Here is a 21,265-nt window from a genome sequence, read left to right as displayed (position 1 = left end):
TATAATCAGTATTTTTGAGTTTTCAACGTGCACATGACAAGAGTTACCAAATACTTCACAACTACAAATGTGCCAGATTTTACATACTTTCATTGCATACTGAAAAATTGTTACAACAGAAAAAAACATCGTCCCATTAATACATTTCAAATGTATTGGCACGGTTCCATTGTGCATACAGAATTCTTTACATGGCAAAGTACATAATACAACATTTAGCTGACAATGTACAGCAGCAGCAAGTGATAAGATATGAATCTGTGGAGTGGGGAAATACTCTTTAAAGACTGAATAACTCGTAGAGGCAACATACACAAAGTCATTGACATTAATTACTGAAATAGCTTGTCCCTAGCCAACTAAGCAATTGTACTTACTTAGTTATTAACTTTAGTTCTTATCTTGAAAATGCATTATGAAGGTTCATTATTTCAATGTGCAGTATGGTCCCTAGTTTAATATAAACATACTATTAAACCAAATCCATTGGCTACAAACAGCCAGAGGCATATTTCACACACATTCAAGTGTCAAACGTGGTTCTCATGAATAGTTTATATTTGTTACACGATGCAACATTATGGCAGCAATGAAAGGCAACACAATGTGCTTTCGGTTTCATATAGCTGCATGCAGCATGTGACACAATGCACACAGCATCATCCAATCATCTCCCCTGGCCTCTCCAAACACGCATCACCATGCACACTCGGGTTAGAATGATGCATCAATTCCATCAGAATCGTCAAGCACACAATCATACAATGTACCACGTGTTTTAAGTAGTATCCAGGTAGACGTTCATTGGAGGCACTACACTATTCACCTCAATGTAAAGAAAACCCATGGATTTCCGTATCAAATTGCAGCAATTTGTCTAAGCAAACTTAATCAAATCCCAACAGTCAAATGGCAACAATTCATTGCATCACAAGGAGCAAATCATCCTCCCTGCGAACACAGGAAGTAACATCGCAAGCACGGAGTGTCATGCAGCCGTTGCAGCAGTGCAATGCACAGCGCAGCATAACCTTGAGTATGGCGTTCACAAACAAAAGGCTCGACCACTCACTCCAGAACCGTTGCAGTTTCGCTCACAAATGGAGAGAGGTTTTTGAATGCACAAAATTTTACTGCGGATCCACAAGAGAGCTGCACCTTCCCGCAGTAAAGCAATGCACGCGTTCCATCAGTCACAAGTATTTCATCACGTGAGATGCAAACAAACAGCTGCATGTTGTAGACAGCCATCCAGAACTGCCACGAATAAGCAACAGTTTTGTGAAAAAAAGATGAGTTTTAAGGGTTTTTTTCTTCTTCACATAAACAAGGAACTGTGTTGTGATTATATTGCTGTCAGCTCAAAGGCCCAGCTGTGCAGTAGAATCCAGCAATGAGTTTGCTTAGGGCTGGTCCCAGGTTCCTGTGGATCAAGTAACAAAGACATTAAATGAGTAGATGTTTACAGCAAAAACTGTTCAGCAAAGCCACTCCAAGCCACTCTATTCTGTGAAATTCCTTTAGAGCTCTCGCTCAGATTTCAACGTTGACACCGAAATTCAACCATGAAGACCATCACGCACTGAATGCTGAACCCGTTACATGTAAACGGTTCATGAATTTGTACATCACCATTGATGCTTGTTCACGACACAACACAAGATTCCCAGTAATTTTACACCTCTCAATGTCTGTTCATGGCAAAAACATGTGCCACGTTCCTAACTCACCGTTGCAGCTTCCCGCACTTGAAGTTGGCTAGAAGCTTCTCCCTTTCGGTGTCTGTGGAGCACTTTGAGTAGGCCGTCATCAGGCTGGAAGGCACCAGGACAAGGGGGAAACAATGAAAAACTCACAACGTAAGTGCCCAGAATAGCGAGGATAGGCAGGATAGCCGAAATGCCCCTGAATCTAGCAATTGGCGTGTATGTGTTTTTACGACAAATATACGTACGTATATAAATTAATGTTTTGCTTAATTAAGTAGAGACTGGCCCTTGCCATACCAATAAGGCACTTCGGACAATGGGTCAGTTCGCCAAGATAAATGTGCCCCATCTCACTGCTCATTTGGGCAAGAGGTCAATTATTTGATTTTTTTAAAAACCATACATTTGTAAATTGGTATGCAGTGTTGCATTTGTGAATGCAATAATGAACAGGCTGTATTTGAGGTGTATGAAGGGCTGGTGAGTACCTTTGTGGGGTAGGGTATTTATCCATGATAGCGATGGCTTTGTCTCCGCTTACGCCACTGAACTGCAGCAACTGCCGTGCGAACACCTCCTGAACGGTTTGAGCCTGGAAATCCACAAAAAACAAGGACTTAAAGCATTGAGGTGAACGGGTAGCTCAGAGGGCTAATGTCCACATCATAGCATTACACCAACGAGAGTGGCCACCAAACACAAAACAGTTTCCATTCAATCTAGATTGGAAGTTTTCGTGACTGCAGGGATCCACTCTTTGGTTCTTTCGGTAAAGTCACGTAGGTAGAAAATAAATAAATCACGACGTTTCGATTGGAACACAAGCAATCGAAACGTCGTGATTTAATTTATTTTATTTTATACCTACGTGACTTTACCGAAAGAACCAACGAGTAAATTTCCATTCATTTGCCTGAGTTTGATTAACTCAGGCAAAACAATGCAATCTGCCAACCCTAGGTTTTAGGGTGCTCAGATATGATTAATTTTAAAGCATATAAACCCAAATGAGGCATACCAGTGAAATAACAAGCGTTATGTTAATCCGCGTCAATAATTATTTTGTCTTGTTTTAATTCAAAACGAGGAAGGCGTATACTTGCTCATACCAGTGGCCTGTACTGTGACTTAAATATAATGAACTGCTAAAGGAGTGTATTAGCTGATGCTGCACCACTTTGGATAGCAGGTTACTGTTACACAAGTGATTAAACAGTAAAAATCATAAAACTTAATTTTACAACAAGTGTCCATGATAAATGGCACAAACATGGCTGTGAAAACACTGGGTGAATGTGGAAATGAAAGGCTGTATGTCTATGGTTATTGAATTATATTCTTAGGTTTTTTCGGTAAAGTCACGTAGGTAAAAAACATTAAAAAGTAAAATAAAATAAAAATCACGACGTTTCGGAGGCAACACAAGCTTCCGTCTTCAGGTGGTACCGTCACAGCCACGACAGCTGGATCAAGTAAATGAGAGATTGCAGTAGCTACCACTCCGTTTATATAATGGTTGGAGAAGGTGGTGGGGCAAGGGCCGCATACTTTTTATTAATATGGTAAGGTGAGGCTTAAGACTAAGAATAGACTGCATAACAAAGGCTGAGCCATAACAAAGGCTGAGCCTTTGTTAACAAAGGCTGAGCCTTTGTTATGGAGAGATGCGGTTTATGACTACCTGTGACAGGGAGACCACCAACAAACATGGTGAAACTGTAATAGTTGTCTGTCAAATAAGATTGGCAAATCAGTGTAGTTAAATCTTTTTTGCATGGTTAATCACATCTTTCCAATGATTACTCAGTTTGTAACCGTCATCACGGTTGAAATTATGTCTGTGTTTGTATATTTGTATGGCTTCGTGTACAAACCTTTGATGGTAGCCAGGAGGTTTGCAGAGAACCTTGGTCTCGGAAAATACAATTTCATGAGAGCCCACCGAGTTGTAGCAATGATCGGCAACGGCTGAAGAATCAGTTCTGCCGTGTTTCAGATCTGACTTGTGCTCGCGGACACGATCAGCAACATGACGTTTCGTTTCTCCAATGTAGCAATCACCACAAATGCAACTCAATTTGTAGACTCCAGGATACTGTAAGTCAGGAACGACATCCTTCACAGACGGAATCAAATCACGGATTTTATGCACTGTACTGAATCGGACTTGGATCTTATGTTTGTTTAGAATTTTGGAGATCTTTTTGGTCACGCCTTCTATGTATGGCAACGTGATAGTTTTGGTTGGAGTTTCATGTGGCTGTTTCTGTATGGTGGGAGAAACAGCTTGGCGGATAGTGCGGTCAGAGTATCCGTTCATCCTGAGGGCCCGATGTACATGTCTTAATTCACCGGCCAGGTGGTGTTGGTCAGAAATGCCATGGGTTCTGTGGTATAGCGTTTTGATGAGAGAATTCTTTTGAGATGGGTGGTGGTGGGAATCCGGTTTTAAGTAGGAATCTGTGTGGGTGGCTTTCCTGTAGACAGAATGTCCCAAGGATCCGTCAGGTCTCCTCTCTACAGGAAAGCCACCCACACAGATTCCTAATTAAAACCGGATTCCCACCACCACCCATCTCAAAAGAATTCTCTCATCAAAACGCTATACCACAGAGCCCATGGCATTTCTGACCAACACCACCTGGCCGGTGAATTAAGACATGTACATCGGGCCCTCAGGATGAACGGATACTCTGACCGCACTATCCGCCAAGCTGTTTCTCCCACCATACAGAAACAGCCACATGAAACTCCAACCAAAACTATCACGTTGCCATACATAGCAGGCGTGACCAAAAAGATCTCCAAAATTCTAAACAAACATAAGATCCAAGTCCGATTCAGTACAGTGCATAAAATCTGTGATTTGATTCCATCTGTGAAGGATGTCGTTCCTGACTTACAATATCCTGGAGTCTACAAATTTAGTTGCATTTGTGGTGATTGCTAAATTGGAGAAACGAAACGTCATGTTTCTGATCGTGTCCGCGAGCACAAGTCAGATCTGAAACACGGCAGAACTGATTCTTCAGCCGTTGCCGATCATTGCTACAACTCGGTGGGCTCTCATGAAATTGTATTTTCCGAGACCAAGGTTCTCTGCAAACCTCCTGGCTACCATCAAAGGTTTGTACACGAAGCCATACAAATATACAAACACAGACATAATTTCAACCGTGATGACGGTTACAAACTGAGTAATCATTGGAAAGATGTGATTAACCATGCAAAAAAGATTTAACTACACTGATTTGCCAATCTTATTTGACAGACAACTATTACAGTTTCACCATGTTTGGTGGTGGTCTCCCTGTCACAGGTAGTCACAAACCGCACCTCTCCATAACAAAGGCTCAGCCTTTGTTATGCAGTCTATTCTTAGTCTTAAGCCTCACCTTACCATATTAATAAAAAGTATGCGGCCCTTGCCCCACCACCTTCTCCAACCATTATATAAACGGAGTGGTAGCTACTGCAATCTCTCATTTACTTGATACAGCTGTCGTGGCTGTGACGGTACCACCTGAAGACGGAAGCTTGTGTTGCCTCCGAAACGTCGTGATTTTTATTTTATTTTACTTTTTAATGTTTTTTACCTACGTGACTTTACCGAAAAAACCTAAGAATATGAATCCTTGCAGTCACGAAAGCTTCAAATCTAGAATTAGGTTATTGAATTAGTTAATATAGTGCTATTTTGAATGTACCACTTTCACACAAAACACGTGAACGTGTGGCATTAGCAGAGGGGCAGTTATGATGCAATGGCTCCCTTTCACCTTATTGCTGGTGAAAAAAACCTACTGTCTCCTTCACTAACTTCAAGGCAAAACCGTCAAGACAATTCAAGCCACTTAGCCAAGTCGTGATTCTGGCCCAATATCTCGTGAAGTTGATGTGGCCAACAACGGCGTGGTGCGTACCTTGTTTTTGGCGGCTCCCTGGTTGAACTCGGAAAAGGTGATGAGTGGCAGTGAATCGTCCACGGAACAAGGGCGGTCAGCTGGTAGCAGAGCTGTCCTCTCCTCCTTTGTACAGCTCATCAGCGTTTTGCGCTGCCAACGTGTAACAAATTCGTTATCATTCATATTTAATAAAAAATAAAAACAGATTTAGACAAGTTAGACATCCAAACCACACAGTATCATGGCCAAATCAATAACACCTCGCAAGCCAAAGAGAGTGCATAAGCTGTACTGTATATACACAAAACATCCTCATTTAAAGACTGCTCTTAGATTTTGAAGTACAACAATTCCACATCTTCTTGGTTCTTTCGGTAAAGTCACGTAGAATGGAAATAATAAAATAATACAAATAAAACATAAAATAATTCTCACGACGTTTCGGCCACAACGCAAGCAGCCGTCCTCAGGTGGAGAACAGGTCTGTCGAGAAGACAGAGTCTGAATGACACACCCCAGGCTCATTCAGACTCTGTCTTCTCGACAGACCTGTTCTCCACCTGAGGACGGCTGCTTGCGTTGTGGCCGAAACGTCGTGAGAATTATTTGATGTTTTATTTTTATTATTTTATTATTTCCATTCTACGTGACTTTACCGAAAGAACCAAGAAGATGAATCCCTGCAGTCACGAAAGCTTGAAATCGAAACAATTCCACAGTTTACGTCGGGGATGTGTTCCTGAAAGGTACGACGACGAACCAAAACAACGTCAATCAAAGTGGTTTACAGGGTAGGTGGTGGAGGCTGAGAGGCGACGGATAACGAGAAAGGATGGATGATGCTGTCAGCGAGGTGAGTGTGGGTTGAGGTGACGGAAATCAGGTCGTGCTATTTATAAAGTGACAATGTATTTGCAAAACAACATAAAAGAGGGAGATGTAAATCGGGTTATAACTGCACTGTATTTGATCACTTTTGGTAGTTTTTGTAAATTACTGCAGTTGGGTGCACTGGCATTCTTGTCAGATGTCACTTTTTTTTCTCAATATAGGATTTGCAATACTTTACCCGCACCTCTGATTAGCACGCTTGGCCACGTACGGTTTGAAGGAAGTTCAACATATACACATTAATGTGTAACTTTACACATGAATGTGCCTAATAGGTGAGAATGTGGTCGAATGCGCTGAGGTTGTCAGGAATGTCTGCCGAGTACAGAAACCACGGACGGTGCGAGGTCCTCACCGCGTACGCGTTGTGCAGATAGCGCGTCATGATGGTGAGGTAAGCTGCTGACTCCCGTATGTCCCGGGTGCGTTTAATGAAGAAGTTATCCACCACCTGAACAGAAATAAACAACACTGGTCAACAAAAAAAAAAAATTCTGGCCTGGACTTTTGCAGCTGTTTTAGACTAATTAAAGGGCGCTGATTCCAAATCTGATCTCAGATTTGCTCTATCACATCTCATTTTATGCTATCGGCATACCCCATTTTCATTGATTTTACCCGAAATTAACTCTTTCACTTATGATTGCAAGTTGTTGCGAGTCAGTGACTGCTTTAGTGTTAAAATATGGTGCTGTATTTTTAGGATAGTGTGTTTATAATATTATTTTATATAGATATCCACATTTATTTAATATTTTTCTTCTGCAGTTTTTATTGAAAATGCAATATTTGATATCTCAAAAATCTGATGTGATAGACAAAAACTGATGCCAGATTTGGAATCAGCACCCCAAAATTACCTTAAAACCGTTGGAATACCTTATGCCAGAAAAAGTGTGTTGACCAGTGCAATACAATCCCCAGCTCAGCACCGTGGACTACTGGAGAAATGCCCTAAGTCAGCGTCTTTACCTGGTGTGGCATAAGACTGTGAGGAATTGAGTCATTGGCTTGTCTGAAGTGTCAGCGACACTGGACGGACTAAGAGCCGATGGAAGTCTTTTAAGAACATGTCTGAAGGACACACCAACGCTAGTTTTCAGAACTTATTAAATAAAGTAGTCAATCAACGAAGGCTTTCCACCCAGTCGTAAAAGGGGTACAAAAGAGAAAATCAATCTGAAGGTCACATGCGGCGTTGGAACGCCCACCACTTCCAAGATTTCTGGACCTGCATGAAAACATACGCTTTGGATGGGCTCTCTAGAACTCCCTCTAGTCGAGGCCTCTTCCACCTGGAGAGGTTAGCAAGTAATAGTATGGCTGTACCTTTAACTTTTCAATCAATAAATCATACACAATATCATTTTTTTTTTCATAAAAAGTAAAATTTTATATTCTTGTTTTTCCCACACATGGGGCAGGAGAAGCATGTAGTGACTCTTGCCTGTGTGTTGACCACAGCTTGCTGAAGAGTAGACTCTGGGAGGCTCATGTGTTGAGCCTTCTTGAAATCCTCCACCAAATAAATCCAGTTCCTCAGCCCGCACTTCTTCAGACGGAACTGTCAGTCAAGAAGCAAATGGATAAACAATATCCTTTAATGACTCTATGTCCAGGCTGTAGATCTTAATTTGAAACAATGCCTTTATTCAGATCGGAGCTTTTAAAACAAATGATCTAATTTGCAACATATAGCTGAAAAATATAATAATAATAATAAATATGTAAATTCCGGTAATGATGCGGGAAATTAGCACTTTTAAAAAGAGAGTGCAGTTGACTAATTTAATACGGATACTATGTAAGTTAACTGCTGTATGTGCAACTGAAAATTTGGTAAATACAATGGCCATTCAGCTATCCAGAAACCCAAATGAAAACAAATGAATCCAAAATTATAGACTGTAATTGATGTATTCGTCAATGGCAATATTCAATTTGAGAAATATGTCAAACCAATATCCTGCATTGACATATGGAAACATTAACAATTATAAATCTTAGCATAACTTCATTAACAACATGTGATCATACTGGTTAGCCAAAAGCCACCGCTGCAAGGATGATCGGAGTTTGCGTCATGGTTTATAAAAACCAACGTAGAGCTGACTGTGCCAATGTATAGGTGACTACCATCTGACCTTCTGCTCCTTAAAGCGCCCATCGATGATGCTGCCACAGAGGTCATCCATCCGCTTCCGCTCCACGATGTAGTCAAGCACCAGCTCCCTTGCCGCCGGCACCTTCAACTGGCCTGCAAGAATTCAGTCATTATTGGAATTTGTAATGTTCTGAGCCATGGTACAATGGTTAGCACAATTGACTTGCACTGCACGAATGTTCATGCTAAGGTGGCAGGAAAACCAACATCCAATGGCTAGCCTACTGTTCCAAGGCACGCGAGACCACAGCAGCTTAGAACATAGCAGACTTCACTGGTTTATTTGTTCAGAAGATGTGCCACTTAATTGTCTCATCATAATCCTACCAAGTAAAGAACTGACCACACCTCTGATAACACAAGCCACAGCCAACCAGACTTTGTGTATTTCAGAATCAGGTGAATTATCCAAGTAACATTTACCAATCATCGTAATGCTGTACTCATGCCACACCACCGAGACCAGTGTTATCCCCAGTCCCAACAATAATTTACAGCACCGCGAAAAAACATTGATTCTAAATTGTTTCCGACATTTGAGCAGCTAAAACATTAGTGTCAAGTGACGAGTATTTGAGGCAAGCATAATTTATACTGCGGTATTTAAATTAAATATCGTTCACTCCATGTCTACCAAAAAGACAGCAACCATCCAAAGATCATAACAGCATGGAGAGACATCGAATTATATTTGCTTGGTGTGTGTAGGGAGGGAACTCGCCCGAGAGGACGTCCATCCCGGAGATGAAGCGATGAAATCAGCTAGTGTGCAGGAGCTAGATGAGTTGTTGTATTGCGAGACTGTAATAGATGGCAGAGATATCAGTAGATAAATGATGACCGCTGTTGAAGTCGATGCATTGAAAAGGATATCGTGTTTTTTTTAAGATGCAAACACAGCTGCGGCCAGAAGCAAGGCCCGCAAACCAACCAGGGAGAGGCTGCACACGCTCCTGAGCGGCCCACACGAAGTCACCCACGTTCAACTTCCGCACATCGAACTGCACTCCGTTCTTTTTGAGCTCGTTTACCAGCTCCTGCTTCATTGATCCAGACCTGAGAACAGGGGGGAGCCAATGCGCAACATAAGTTGGCAACATTTTCAGAAATATGCCAACTACGGTCAGACCACCTCCCAATGCTCAAATGAGCTCTAATGAACATTGGGAGGTGGTCATCTCCACCAATGTATGCATGTATGTAGAACTTCTTTTACATCGTATGTAGCCAACCTTGCACTAATTGGTGGACCTGAACCAGCGGTTACACATTCCATGGAGGTGTCAATCCTATGAGAAGCACTGACGACTTTCCAACAAGAGGTAATCTTATTATCGACCCCAAAAGGGGTGAAGCATGAGCAGGATTTGAACTCACAACCATCATCAAACTTTATTTATCCAAGTTGAAGAATCCAAATGATATTCGCAAGGAAATTCTGCTAAACTCCTTTGAAAGTTGAATGTTTGTACTTTTTAGACAATATTTCGATTTAAAGCTTTCGTGACTGCAGGGATTCATCTTCTTGGTTCTTTCGGTAAAGTCACGTAGAAGGGAAGTAATAAAATAATAAAAATAAAACATAATAAAACAAATTCTCACTAGAGAATTGTTTTATTATGTTTTATTTTTATTATTTTATTACTTCCCTTTTTAGACAATAGTAACACAAGTTACATTCAAAGTGCGGATATGTCACACCACCGGAACACAATGATGTATACTTTGTGAATGACGTAACAGGAACAACCGTTACATTGCACTTTGTTAATTCCAAATGGAATATTCCTTATCGGTAGTAAGAATCACATCACCAAGGGCATTATCTATTATCCATGAACTGTTAAAAAAGCAACCTTTCAATATATCCAGCAAAATAATAAAACGCACCTACGATTAGCACACATGGCGACGTATGGTGCGAAAGAAGTTCAACATACACACATATATTCAAAATGTATTTCAAAAATGAATCAGCTGTCCACGCACCCAGTCGTTTCGATGACATCAACACAAAGAATAATGTCGAACTCTCCCGGACGTAGAGTGATGTCAGGCACGGCGGTCTGAGGCTGGGATGGTGGAAAATCTTCTCGGGGTTCCATATCACGAGGAAGGTAGTCACGGTATGCAGCCACCGTCTGCCCTTGCGCAGTAATGCACCTGGCCGGTGGGGAAAGCGGTGCCTTCGTCGCGATCGCTGTTGTCCACGTTTCCTGCATTTATGATCATCCAACATTTCCATTGATTAGAGTTGATTTAAAAGGGATCGTTTAAATTACAATCGTATAATTTTGCACGATCATCATCGTCAGCTATTGTCTTTCCACTGCTGGATAAAGGCCTCCACACATTACCGCGATCCATCTCATTGCTGCACATGACACTGGTCATCCTCTTGGATGCATTCCCTCTATATAGATACCATACGACCATTATATATTTTAAGCTGTTTTTTTATTTCATACTTTAAATCACTGCATTCACAACATTTAATCATATCACTGGGGGACGGTGAATCATTACACCCTAACTATCTTAATCAACTCTAACGTGTTTAATACATCATCCAAATACCCACCTGTGATCAGAATCCACCCAATCCTATGTCATACTAGGAGTAAACAAAGAAATACCTTGTCAATATATGTTAATGAGCAGTTAATCAATGCAATCACACATAAGATCGTACCTTTGGACCAGTGGTACCCACTTCTGCTCCCAAATCCTCGTCCGATTCTGTGAGGTCAATGGCGCCATCCGTGGCCGGGTACAGTCCCACGGTTTCCACAGCGGTTGCCACGTTATCACTTCCCATTCCTGACAGCTTACCTTGCAGAGCCTCAGCACAGTCTATCCTCCGTGCCAGCTCAATGCCATTTTCTGTGATAAAATACCTGCAAATGGGACATTAAGTAAGTGACAAAAAGTGGCTTGCAATCGTTTGTTTTATCATTAAATACCCCCCCCACTACTTTCGCCAATATCAAAACGTACATGCCTATATGCTTATGCATGTTGTACAGACATAAAAAGTAAATATATATTCCCCTTAAATATGGGCAACATCATGAGTAAGAGCCATCTTACTCATGCCATTGTACAACGGCCAATGGCATATAGGCCTCAAGTAGATAGATGGCAATAATTGGAGATAAATTCATTTTATTAAGTCATAAAAGTCACTTGTTTTAAAGAATACACATACTTACCATGCCCATTAATATCTCAAGTATTTGTGAAATTAATTAAATTCAATCTTCAATCAACCAATATATTTTATTGAACGAGTTAGGAGCCCATTCATATTCAACAATATTTCTGTATATGCATGGTACTGCTATTGATGTGTGAAACTAATTTTACCTATTTAAATGAACGTTTCTCAAATATATCAGCATCTTTTTGGTTTGTTTATTTTTGACGAAAAAGGGCCGTGGATCTGACCTTCACTTTAAAAGTCCCACCCAGCCTTCACCTGAAAACCACAGAGACTAGGTTAAGACTAGGAGCCTCATCATCAGAGCTGCAGTTTGGGCAATTCTGTGCACAATTGGGCATTTTTTAAAGCTGCTTTGAAATGTAATTCAGAAAAACGACCGGATATAAATAAATAAATCATTTTTGGGCTCCTCTCTGGAAAAATTATGCCGGGAGTTTAGGCGTTATTTGCTGAAAAATAAATCGAATGACCTTGCTCAACCTTGGCCTAGCCTCAGAAATGGTCACATATTGGATATTATTTGTTAAATCTAGATTTAAAACTCCTTTTGTTAGAACTGCTTTTTGTGTTTAGTTTATTGTCCTTCCCCCGCACCTCCGATTAGCACCGTTGGCTACGCACGGCACGAAAGAAGTTCAACATACATACATATGGTATTAGAATAAAAGGGGAATTGATTTGTTTTGTAGGTTCCTGTAAACATGGCTGAAATCGTTTAACGGCAAACAAAAATGAATGCTTTTATAAACGTGTCTGCGTGAATGTTCTCACTTGGCGGGATTGCTACACTTCTCCACGAGGCCTTTGCTGATGAGGGTTTTCATGGACGACCACGCAGAGTAACGCATTCCTGCTTCGGGCTGTTTTGGAGAAACAGCGGCAAAAAGTTATTTTTAAAAGATGTTCCCATGCACAAACTTTATGAATTTACAGTGAGCAAAAACTAGCAAATATGTACACTAGGGCTATAACATCCATATAATACAATCCTGTTGCAAATGGATTGCAGCAACCGAGCTTTCTTATCTACCCTTTCTATTGTTATACAGAAAAAAATTTGCATGTTATTTCTCCAAACATAGAAAAAAAACCACGAACAGCATCGTGGTCTCTAATTCTCTTTCTCCTGTTGCCCTGATGAGGGGCGGAGTCAGTGGTGCACACGATGAAGTTAAGTGATGCTGGCCTCTTACAGCAAAGAAGGATGTTTCACAGTGAGGTTGGGCTTCCTGCTGAAGCTCAGGTTTGGTCATGAAGTATTTTCCATCAGGTTTCTATTGAGACACGAGTCACACACAAAGCATTAATGACGGAATTACAATGCAATATGGAGTATGTCCAGGTGACACAGTGGTTAAGTCTTATCAATATGAAGTTGAGTCAGAATCAGCCCTTCATCCCTCTGGGGTCACTAAGTACCACATTGTGGGATGTCAACAGAGGATGTCTTATTTACTCACCCTGTCATAAGAAAATGGAATCTCCTCCCTGTGGTTACTGCTCCAAGGCTATGACCTAGAGGTGAGCTCATTTAAGAAGGAAACTATTTTGACCTTTTTTAAGCATCTTATAAGTGACTTCATGATGAAGTAATCTGGGGAAATTATAAAAAAAATACTTTCTTATGTGAAGCTAGTTTCTCCATTGCACGGCCAAGGTTAGCGTTCCACAACGCTTAAGTCATGCTTTCAACCCAGGAGTCAACACCTGACTGGAGTTTGAACTCTAAACCTTGTACAAGGAACTCTGCCACAGCTTAGGAGCTCTGCTATAGTTAATCACCAGAATAATAAACGTAATTAAATTATGTTTTAAAATGTGTTAAGAGCAGTACTGCCATCCACAAAAATGTTGACATAATTTATCACGAGGGCAATGATATACCATCCCTGAGTTGTGTTAGCAACTGACTCCATTAATTATGTGCGCACTTTACATCAGACATTGTTATTTCTTTAAATAGGGTTTAGAAAACATTAAATGGATATTTATATTGTTTTTTTTATATCTTATCCACGAATGCCTTAGTGATCATGGCCCAGTGGGTTTGTTGAGTTTCAAAATCTATGTGTATACAACCTCGCTACACTGACATTCATTCCATCTGCTACAATGTGAACTCGACACTACGTACCTGCTTCTCCCAGTAAAGAGCCATGATCAAAGCATATCCACCTGATGACTTCTTAGGGGTGTAACCTTTTTCATTTGTCCCCTCCACCCGGGTCCGCTTCTGTACAATGCAAACATCAACAAGTTGGCTATCTTAAGGCCAACACTCTAAAGCATTTCTGCCTATCTTTCTGCAAAAAAACCCTTAACAATTTGCACAGCCAACATTTCCCTTCCAGAGTCTTTGTCTGACCATGTCACCCCATCTTAGGTATTGTGCAATGCAATCACAATTATGCTGGGGGTATTCTGCCTGGTAGCACAATTCTAGGTGCCATACCAACACCTGTTTCTCTTACAACCTCCATTCAATGCTGTAGGTATATACAGATGTATTAAATGGCTAAAAGTGAATATTACTGGTGCTTTAAGTGTTTCTTTGATAATTTGTACCAATATAAAACTACCATATTATTCCATTATAGTGTTTATTGAGTCAAATCAGTATACAGTACACGTAACATGTAGGGGTAGCACATGATACTGATGATTCCTTGTCATGGTGATAATGGTAGACAGCTGTAATCTAGGGTAGAAATCTACACTGTACCAATGATCTGATAAGCATAAAATAGCCATGCAGTTTACAAGTTACTTTACTAAACCTAACTTAGAAAAAGTCCCAATGTTAATGGTGAAGATCCAATGGCTACTAATTTTAGCAGAAAGTATTATATAACAGATACAATGTAAACGCGTGGCATTTGAAATATGTGGACCGTGTCTCCTGAAATCTATTAAAATGTTCCCCTAATAAAACTTTGCTTCATAATCAACGTTTTTGTTCCAGCCCTGTTTGATGCGAGGTCTGAGTGGGGTGCTTACCAGTGGGGGTGCGTCCCTGGTGGAAGGTGCGTCATCGCTGCTGCTCATGCTGCGAGAACTCGGCACTATTACGTTCTTGGGATCTGGCATGAGCAGTTGGCAGATATTCATTTATTAGCGGGGCAATGGATGGCTTGCTCGCCTGCACTTTCACAGTTTTAAACTGAACATTAACCCAAAGAAGGCATTGTTCTCATGAAAGAGTCACGTTGTCTTCAACAATACATTCCACTCCAGTAATACTCGTTTTATCTGCAATAAAAGCAGATCGTGTGATTGTGCAGATTATAAATTCTCGTGTTGTCCTTGTCCAGTGTAATAATCGTCAATGTGGGTGTTTGTTTTGTCTTGTTGTAGAGATCAAATGTTTAAAGTCAAGCTGGCAATAAATAAGAAGAGCAGAGGGTCATTGTTTTGTAGACTTTAAGCAAGGACCAGAGCTACAGGAACTTTTAGGGTGAAGGCATTCCAGGAAAGATAAAGCTTGTTTTGCCACCACTTAGTTCGTTGTCATATTCGACTATGTACTAACTGAAACACCATGAGAAAAATGGGTAATTTGCAAATGAGAACCCGGAGTATGCAAATTATGTAGTAATGTTTGTCAGCTTGGACATTGCTGGAGTTCTTGGTGGTTTTCAGTACAGAGGCTGGACACTGGAGTCTAAATTTGTGCTTTGTAAAACTAAGTGGATTGCAGTAGTTATGGATAGGGGTGTATTTTCTTATCACAGGCATCAGTGGGAAGTGATAATTTAGAGGCACTTTAGGACTGTGCATTTAGGTAGCACGTTGCACAATACAGGTGATTTTGAGAAAGTCAAGAGATATTTAATTATATGGATGGATTTTGAGGGACAGCATAAATCACTCTAGATGTATAAAGATGCCAATTGTAGTATGACAAGATGGATGTCTGAAGTAGGAGTAATGAATTTAACAAAGATGCTGGAAAAGCAGCACGTGGATTTTAAACACATGTGCATGTGGGGTATTCTAAGAATTTAATGGGAAGATTGGGTAAGCAACTTTAAAGTTCAGAATAAAGCCAATTGATGTTTAGGTGCATTCAGAAAGAAGACCTTGTAAAGAATGATAGGTACAGGATGGATGAAGGACATTGAAGCAAAAGTCAAATTGGGGCATACAGAAAATTGATGAAAAGGTCAGATGTCGACTAGGCAACAGCAGGTGAGGTGTGGTGCAATCAATAGCATTGGCCGTAATGTCCTCTTCCATCTAACATATCAATGAACACTGAGACATGTTTACCTTTAAATATAATACACTCCTTGGAATAAAGACACGTAAAATGTTGTTTACCATACCTCTATTCGATCCAGATTTTTGTGACTTGGCTTTTTTAGGGCCTGCTACATCTGCCATAGGCTTCAGGTTGTGTATTGAAGCATCAGATCCTGATAGGTGACAGGACAATAACACAAGTGCTAATTAAAAAACACACCAACATTTTAATCCTACAATTTAAAAACACAATTAATTCATATCAGTATGAATTACATAAAATATACATTGCTGATAATCTTTACTTTTCTTAACGAATATTTCCTGAAATATTATCCTACCTCAGTGAAACTCCTGCAAAGTATAATTTTCTAATTAGCAAAATGTATTAATTATCCTTGTGAGCTTAGATTCTGCGATCCTCCATTATCCAGAGATCCTCAAAGTTTTACGCATTTTACGGGTTGAGTGGACATTCCTAAAACATTAAAACAATAGAATTGAGATATTTTGGGGCTTTCCAAAGTGGCAGAAGCAACATTCCGTAGCAGCCCAGATGGCTGCTGTAAATTACGTGCATCTCAGGGGCTGACCATGCTCAGCGTTGTATTCAGCCAACTTCTGATCCAGCATCTTGCAGATTCCATCTCCAAAGTTCTGTAGAATTTTTGCCTCCTTGCCATTCTGCAGGGGTAGTGGGTATTTCTTCAAAGAGCTCAGCGCCTGTGCAGAAAAGTTAAACATTAAGTAAATACCACCTACAAAATGAAAAAGAGTTTAAAGAAAATTGTAGATTTGAAAAGAAAATCACTATCTTCCTGCTGAAAAAGGAGTGTGACTTTTGATATTCTCCATTGGTGTCTTAGACCCACTGTTAAAAATTACACATCCCTTTGGCGGTATTCAACCTCACCATTCACAATTGGTTGCTTGTAAAGTTGAAGTATTCTGCGGCACTGCGTTAGAATGCTCAAATCGTAGTGGAAGCTGCGAGTTCGAATGCTGTTCTACGGATAAATCATCCCCGAATCAGTATCTTGATTTAGACTGGAGGAATGAGCAATAAAGCTCTTTTCACATTTGTCTAGGATGGGCGGGTCAGAAAGTTACAATAACAAACAATACAAAAACCTACAGGCGTGTATTTTCCATCCTGGGTCAATAAAGCGATTACCAATTTGTAAGAAGCCAATAGCTAATACCAGAGGTGGGACAAAGTCATTGTTATGCAAGTCCAAGTCGAGTCGCAAGTCATCAAATTCATGACTCGAGTCTGACTCGAGTCCAAGTCACATGACTCGAGTCCACATCTCATAGGTGGGACAAAGTCATTGTTATGCAAGTCCAAGTCGAGTCGCAAGTCATCAAATTCATGACTCGAGCCTGACTCGAGTCCAAGTCACATGACTCGAGTCCACATCTCATAGGTGGGACAAAGTCATTGTTATGCAAGTCCAAGTCGAGTCGCAAGTCATCAAATTCATGACTCGAGTCTGACTCGAGTCCAAGTCACATGACTCGAGTCCACATCTCATAGGTGGGACAAAGTCATTGTTATGCAAGTCCAAGTCGAGTCGCAAGTCATCAAATTCATGACTCGAGTCTGACTCGAGTCCAAGTCACATGACTCGAGTCCACATCTCATAGGTGGGACAAAGTCATTGTTATGCAAGTCCAAGTCGAGTCGCAAGTCATCAAATTCATGACTCGAGTCTGACTCGAGTCCAAGTCACATGACTCGAGTCCACATCTCATAGGTGGGACAAAGTCATTGTTATGCAAGTCCAAGTCGAGTCGCAAGTCATCAAATTCATGACTCGAGTCTGACTCGAGTCCAAGTCACATGACTCGAGTCCACATCTCATAGGTGGGACAAAGTCATTGTTATGCAAGTCCAAGTCGAGTCGCAAGTCATCAAATTCATGACTCGAGTCTGACTCGAGTCCAAGTCACATGACTCGAGTCCACATCTCATAGGTGGGACAAAGTCATTGTTATGCAAGTCCAAGTCGAGTCGCAAGTCATCAAATTCATGACTCGAGTCTGACTCGAGTCCAAGTCACATGACTCGAGTCCACACCTCTGGCTAATACCTATAGCATTTGGTTGGTGAAGTGAACACATCCGCATATTAGCAAAAAGCCACCAATTGTCAGTAAAATCAGACATTTCAACATTCCATCACACGGAGGTTTGTATTATTGTAATCTGTAAATGAGAAGCATTGAAATGCAAATAGTACACATAGCTTTGGGAAGCGGAAGTATAGCACAATAGCATTTTCCCAGTGACCAGGTCTGTATGAACTTGTGAACGGACAGGTATGCCCTCCTTGCATATCCGTCAACCCATACGGTGTACCTGTATTCTTGAACAGGGAAATTGAGTTTCCAGGTCCATACGGCGTACAGCCGTTCCAATAGGGGCAATTTCTGTTGTCTATTTGTTTGTGTTTCTCCCTTGCGATGGGACTTTGTAGGATGAACGTTGAGATGTTTAATGGCACGGGGTGACCAATAAGGTCTGAATTGGTCTGTAAGGTAGGCACTGATAAGGGGTTGACAGGTATTTGATTCTGAGGTGTTTCCTAAATTCAAATAACCGTGACATTCATTGTCTATTGTGACTTTTAGACAGATCGTCAATGTACATTGTGACAAGTTGAGTGATGTACTGTACCTCACGAATAGAATGCATACTTATGCAGCGTCTATCGTTCAGTGCACACAATGCACTAACTAAACAATGTTATATTTTAGCTGCAGTGGAGAGTGATATTTGATCCGGTCCCAGTTTCCACCAACTAAAACCATTAAACTAAAACTATTACTGAGCTATTTTTATTTTACCAGGTAAGACCCACTGAGCTACACAGCTCTTTTTCAGAAGCGACCTAGCCATACATGATGGCTCAACGAAGCGGGGCTCATCACGTGGAAATGTCAAGCAGCCAAAATACTCTCTCTAAACGCGTGGCGTCCGTTCTAAACGTGGAGCAAAAATCCACGCGACCACGGGGAGATACACCATTGGAACCTCCTTTGCCAGTAGCAAAATATGATAATTGTTTTTTTATACCCTTTTATCTAGCAACAAAACTGACACCTTTTTTACGAGGAGTCATGTTTGCATTGACCACAATACCTGCGGTCGGAATGCAAACAAAAAACACAACTCTGATAATGTATGCATTGTACTTGAAATTGATTGGTCCACACCCGATACAGCTTTTCTTAGAGCCTAGTGGCCAAACGGCGTCATCTGGTCCAACACCATGTGAGACTAGGCTCTAAGAAAAGCTGTCTCGGGTGTGGGCCAATCAATTTCAAGGACAGTGCATACATTATCAGAGTTGTGTTTTTTGTTTGCATTCCAACCGCAGGTATTGTGCTCAAAGCAAACATGACTCCTCGTAAAAAAGAAAAAATGTGTCAGTTTTGTTGCCAGATAAAAGGGTAAAAAAACCAATTATCACGGGGAGATAGACCACGCAAGCCAAAACAAACGTCAAGAGTCGAGATCGAACACCACACACTCCTCCTTGCAACACCAGTCGAGATGCACCCAACAGCCTCGCCACCGCGGTGCGCCCCGAAACTCGTACCTACTCGTACCTTCTGGTAGACGAAGTGGGACTTCTTGCCCTTGGAGGCGGCCTCGTCGCGCAGTTCGGTGAGCCACCTCACGAAGAGGGCATTGGGCCCCGACGCTGGCACGCGGCCCTTGGCTCGTCCCGCTTCCTCCATCGATCACGAAGCCTTTGACCCCAGCTGAGAGGGAAGCACAGCGCACATTTGAACAACGCGATCGATCGATTGATTGCGCGTCGAAGACTCAACTGCGGACCTGTAAACTTTGCACAATAAACGTTTGCGGGGCGCCCGTAGCAACTTAATTTCATAAGGCACGCGGGCACATGACGCCTACAACGTTTAAACGTTATTCAATTGTCTCCGCAAAGGATTTGTGGCAGTGTATGTGGCTGCTGCTACTGCTGCAACATTTCCCCTTTACGATATATTAATGTGATAGCCGAGTCGCTTCTGAAAAAAAGAGCTATATACAGTAGCTCAGTGGGCTTCACGTGATCAAATAAATTAACTATAGTTGAGTTTAGTTAATCTCAGAAACATGCCATCATGAGCAGCAATGCCAATGGAATTTCGACGAGCTAGTAAAACGTGACCGTGAATCACCGCTATAAAATCGTGAGGAAATTCTCTTGGGTCCACGTGGAAACTTAATGGACGAGGTAAAAGTGCGACGTACGCCTTTGTACTTTGATAAACACCACGCAGGAGTGAAACTTTAATTCACTGAAACACCCGCAGATTTTGAGGCTCTCTGCCGAGTTCGCCCGCCTGAGGCCTACCCTAGGCTCCTGGCGGGAAATCCAGACAACGGCCCCTTGCTCCCACGGAGTCAGCTTTACAGCTGCAGTGGATTCGCAGACGCATTATCTCAGAAACCAAGTTTATTGTTTTTGTTACAGTAATAACACGACACATGAACCTCAACAACAATACAAATCCTTAAGAGGTTGTTTTGGGCTTATTTGCGTCACATCATTACGCGAACATTTTAAACGACTGGGGATGACGCAAGACGTAACCGCCTTTGATTGCGGAATCGATATAAAGTGAAAGTTTAAGGAATCGAATCGTTAATCTCAACATCGAACAAATTATTTAGCTAAAGTGAAATGCGGATTCTGTATAGACAACCTCAACTTTATATTTAAGAAACAATACATTAACATCTACATAGCCATGTGCTTTTTATGCAATTTTTGTGAAAGTTTTCACCGACAAAATTCGCGCTGAGACGCTACGGTATTCATAGCTGTCAATCCCTAATCTGTGCCCTACCTCATTACAGACCAATTCAGACCTTATTGGTCACCTCGTGCCCTTTATAAATCTCAACGTTCATTCTACAAAGTCCCATCACAAGGGAGAAACACAAACAAATCGACATTTAAAATAGATGTCTGCCCGTATTGAAACGGCTGTTCGCTGTGTGGGCCTGAAAACTCAAATTCCCTGTACAAGAATACGGGGTAAATCGTATGGGTTGACAGCTGTGGGTATAATTGGGTTCACGCCACTTGGAGGCTGTGATGATTTTTGCA

General features: G+C 41.3%; 1 protein-coding gene across 2 annotated transcripts; it reads right to left on the bottom strand.

Moving 5' to 3' along the window:
* Nucleotides 1-131: 131 nt before the first annotated feature.
* Nucleotides 132-21,261, bottom strand: MUS81 (MUS81 structure-specific endonuclease subunit). Of its 2 annotated transcripts, none has more exons than XM_078609955.1 (18): nucleotides 20,404-21,261; nucleotides 19,749-19,904; nucleotides 16,728-16,857; nucleotides 16,218-16,307; nucleotides 14,890-14,972; nucleotides 14,027-14,125; nucleotides 13,086-13,166; nucleotides 12,664-12,752; nucleotides 11,362-11,566; nucleotides 10,659-10,885; nucleotides 9,601-9,725; nucleotides 8,650-8,762; nucleotides 7,953-8,069; nucleotides 6,861-6,956; nucleotides 5,633-5,764; nucleotides 2,198-2,301; nucleotides 1,731-1,814; nucleotides 132-1,423 (listed from the first exon to the last, which is right to left on the bottom strand). In XM_078609955.1, the coding sequence occupies exons 2-18, from the start codon at nucleotides 19,878-19,880 to the stop codon at nucleotides 1,357-1,359; spliced, it is 1,974 nt and encodes a 657-aa protein (XP_078466081.1). In that variant the 5' UTR covers nucleotides 19,881-19,904; nucleotides 20,404-21,261; the 3' UTR covers nucleotides 132-1,356. The 2 variants fall into 2 exon arrangements, with proteins under 2 accessions (XP_078466081.1, XP_078466080.1); XM_078609954.1 differs by having other exon boundaries at nucleotides 20,507-21,261.
* Between the last annotated feature and the right edge of the window lie 4 nt (nucleotides 21,262-21,265).

The sequence above is a fragment of the Lampetra planeri genome, chromosome 33 (genome assembly GCF_965212315.1).
Source record: "Lampetra planeri chromosome 33, kcLamPlan1.2.h2, whole genome shotgun sequence".
Taxonomy (NCBI): domain Eukaryota; kingdom Metazoa; phylum Chordata; class Hyperoartia; order Petromyzontiformes; family Petromyzontidae; genus Lampetra; species Lampetra planeri.
The sequence above is the reverse complement of the archived record's forward strand: the minus strand, read 5'-3'. Positions and strand labels throughout refer to the sequence as shown.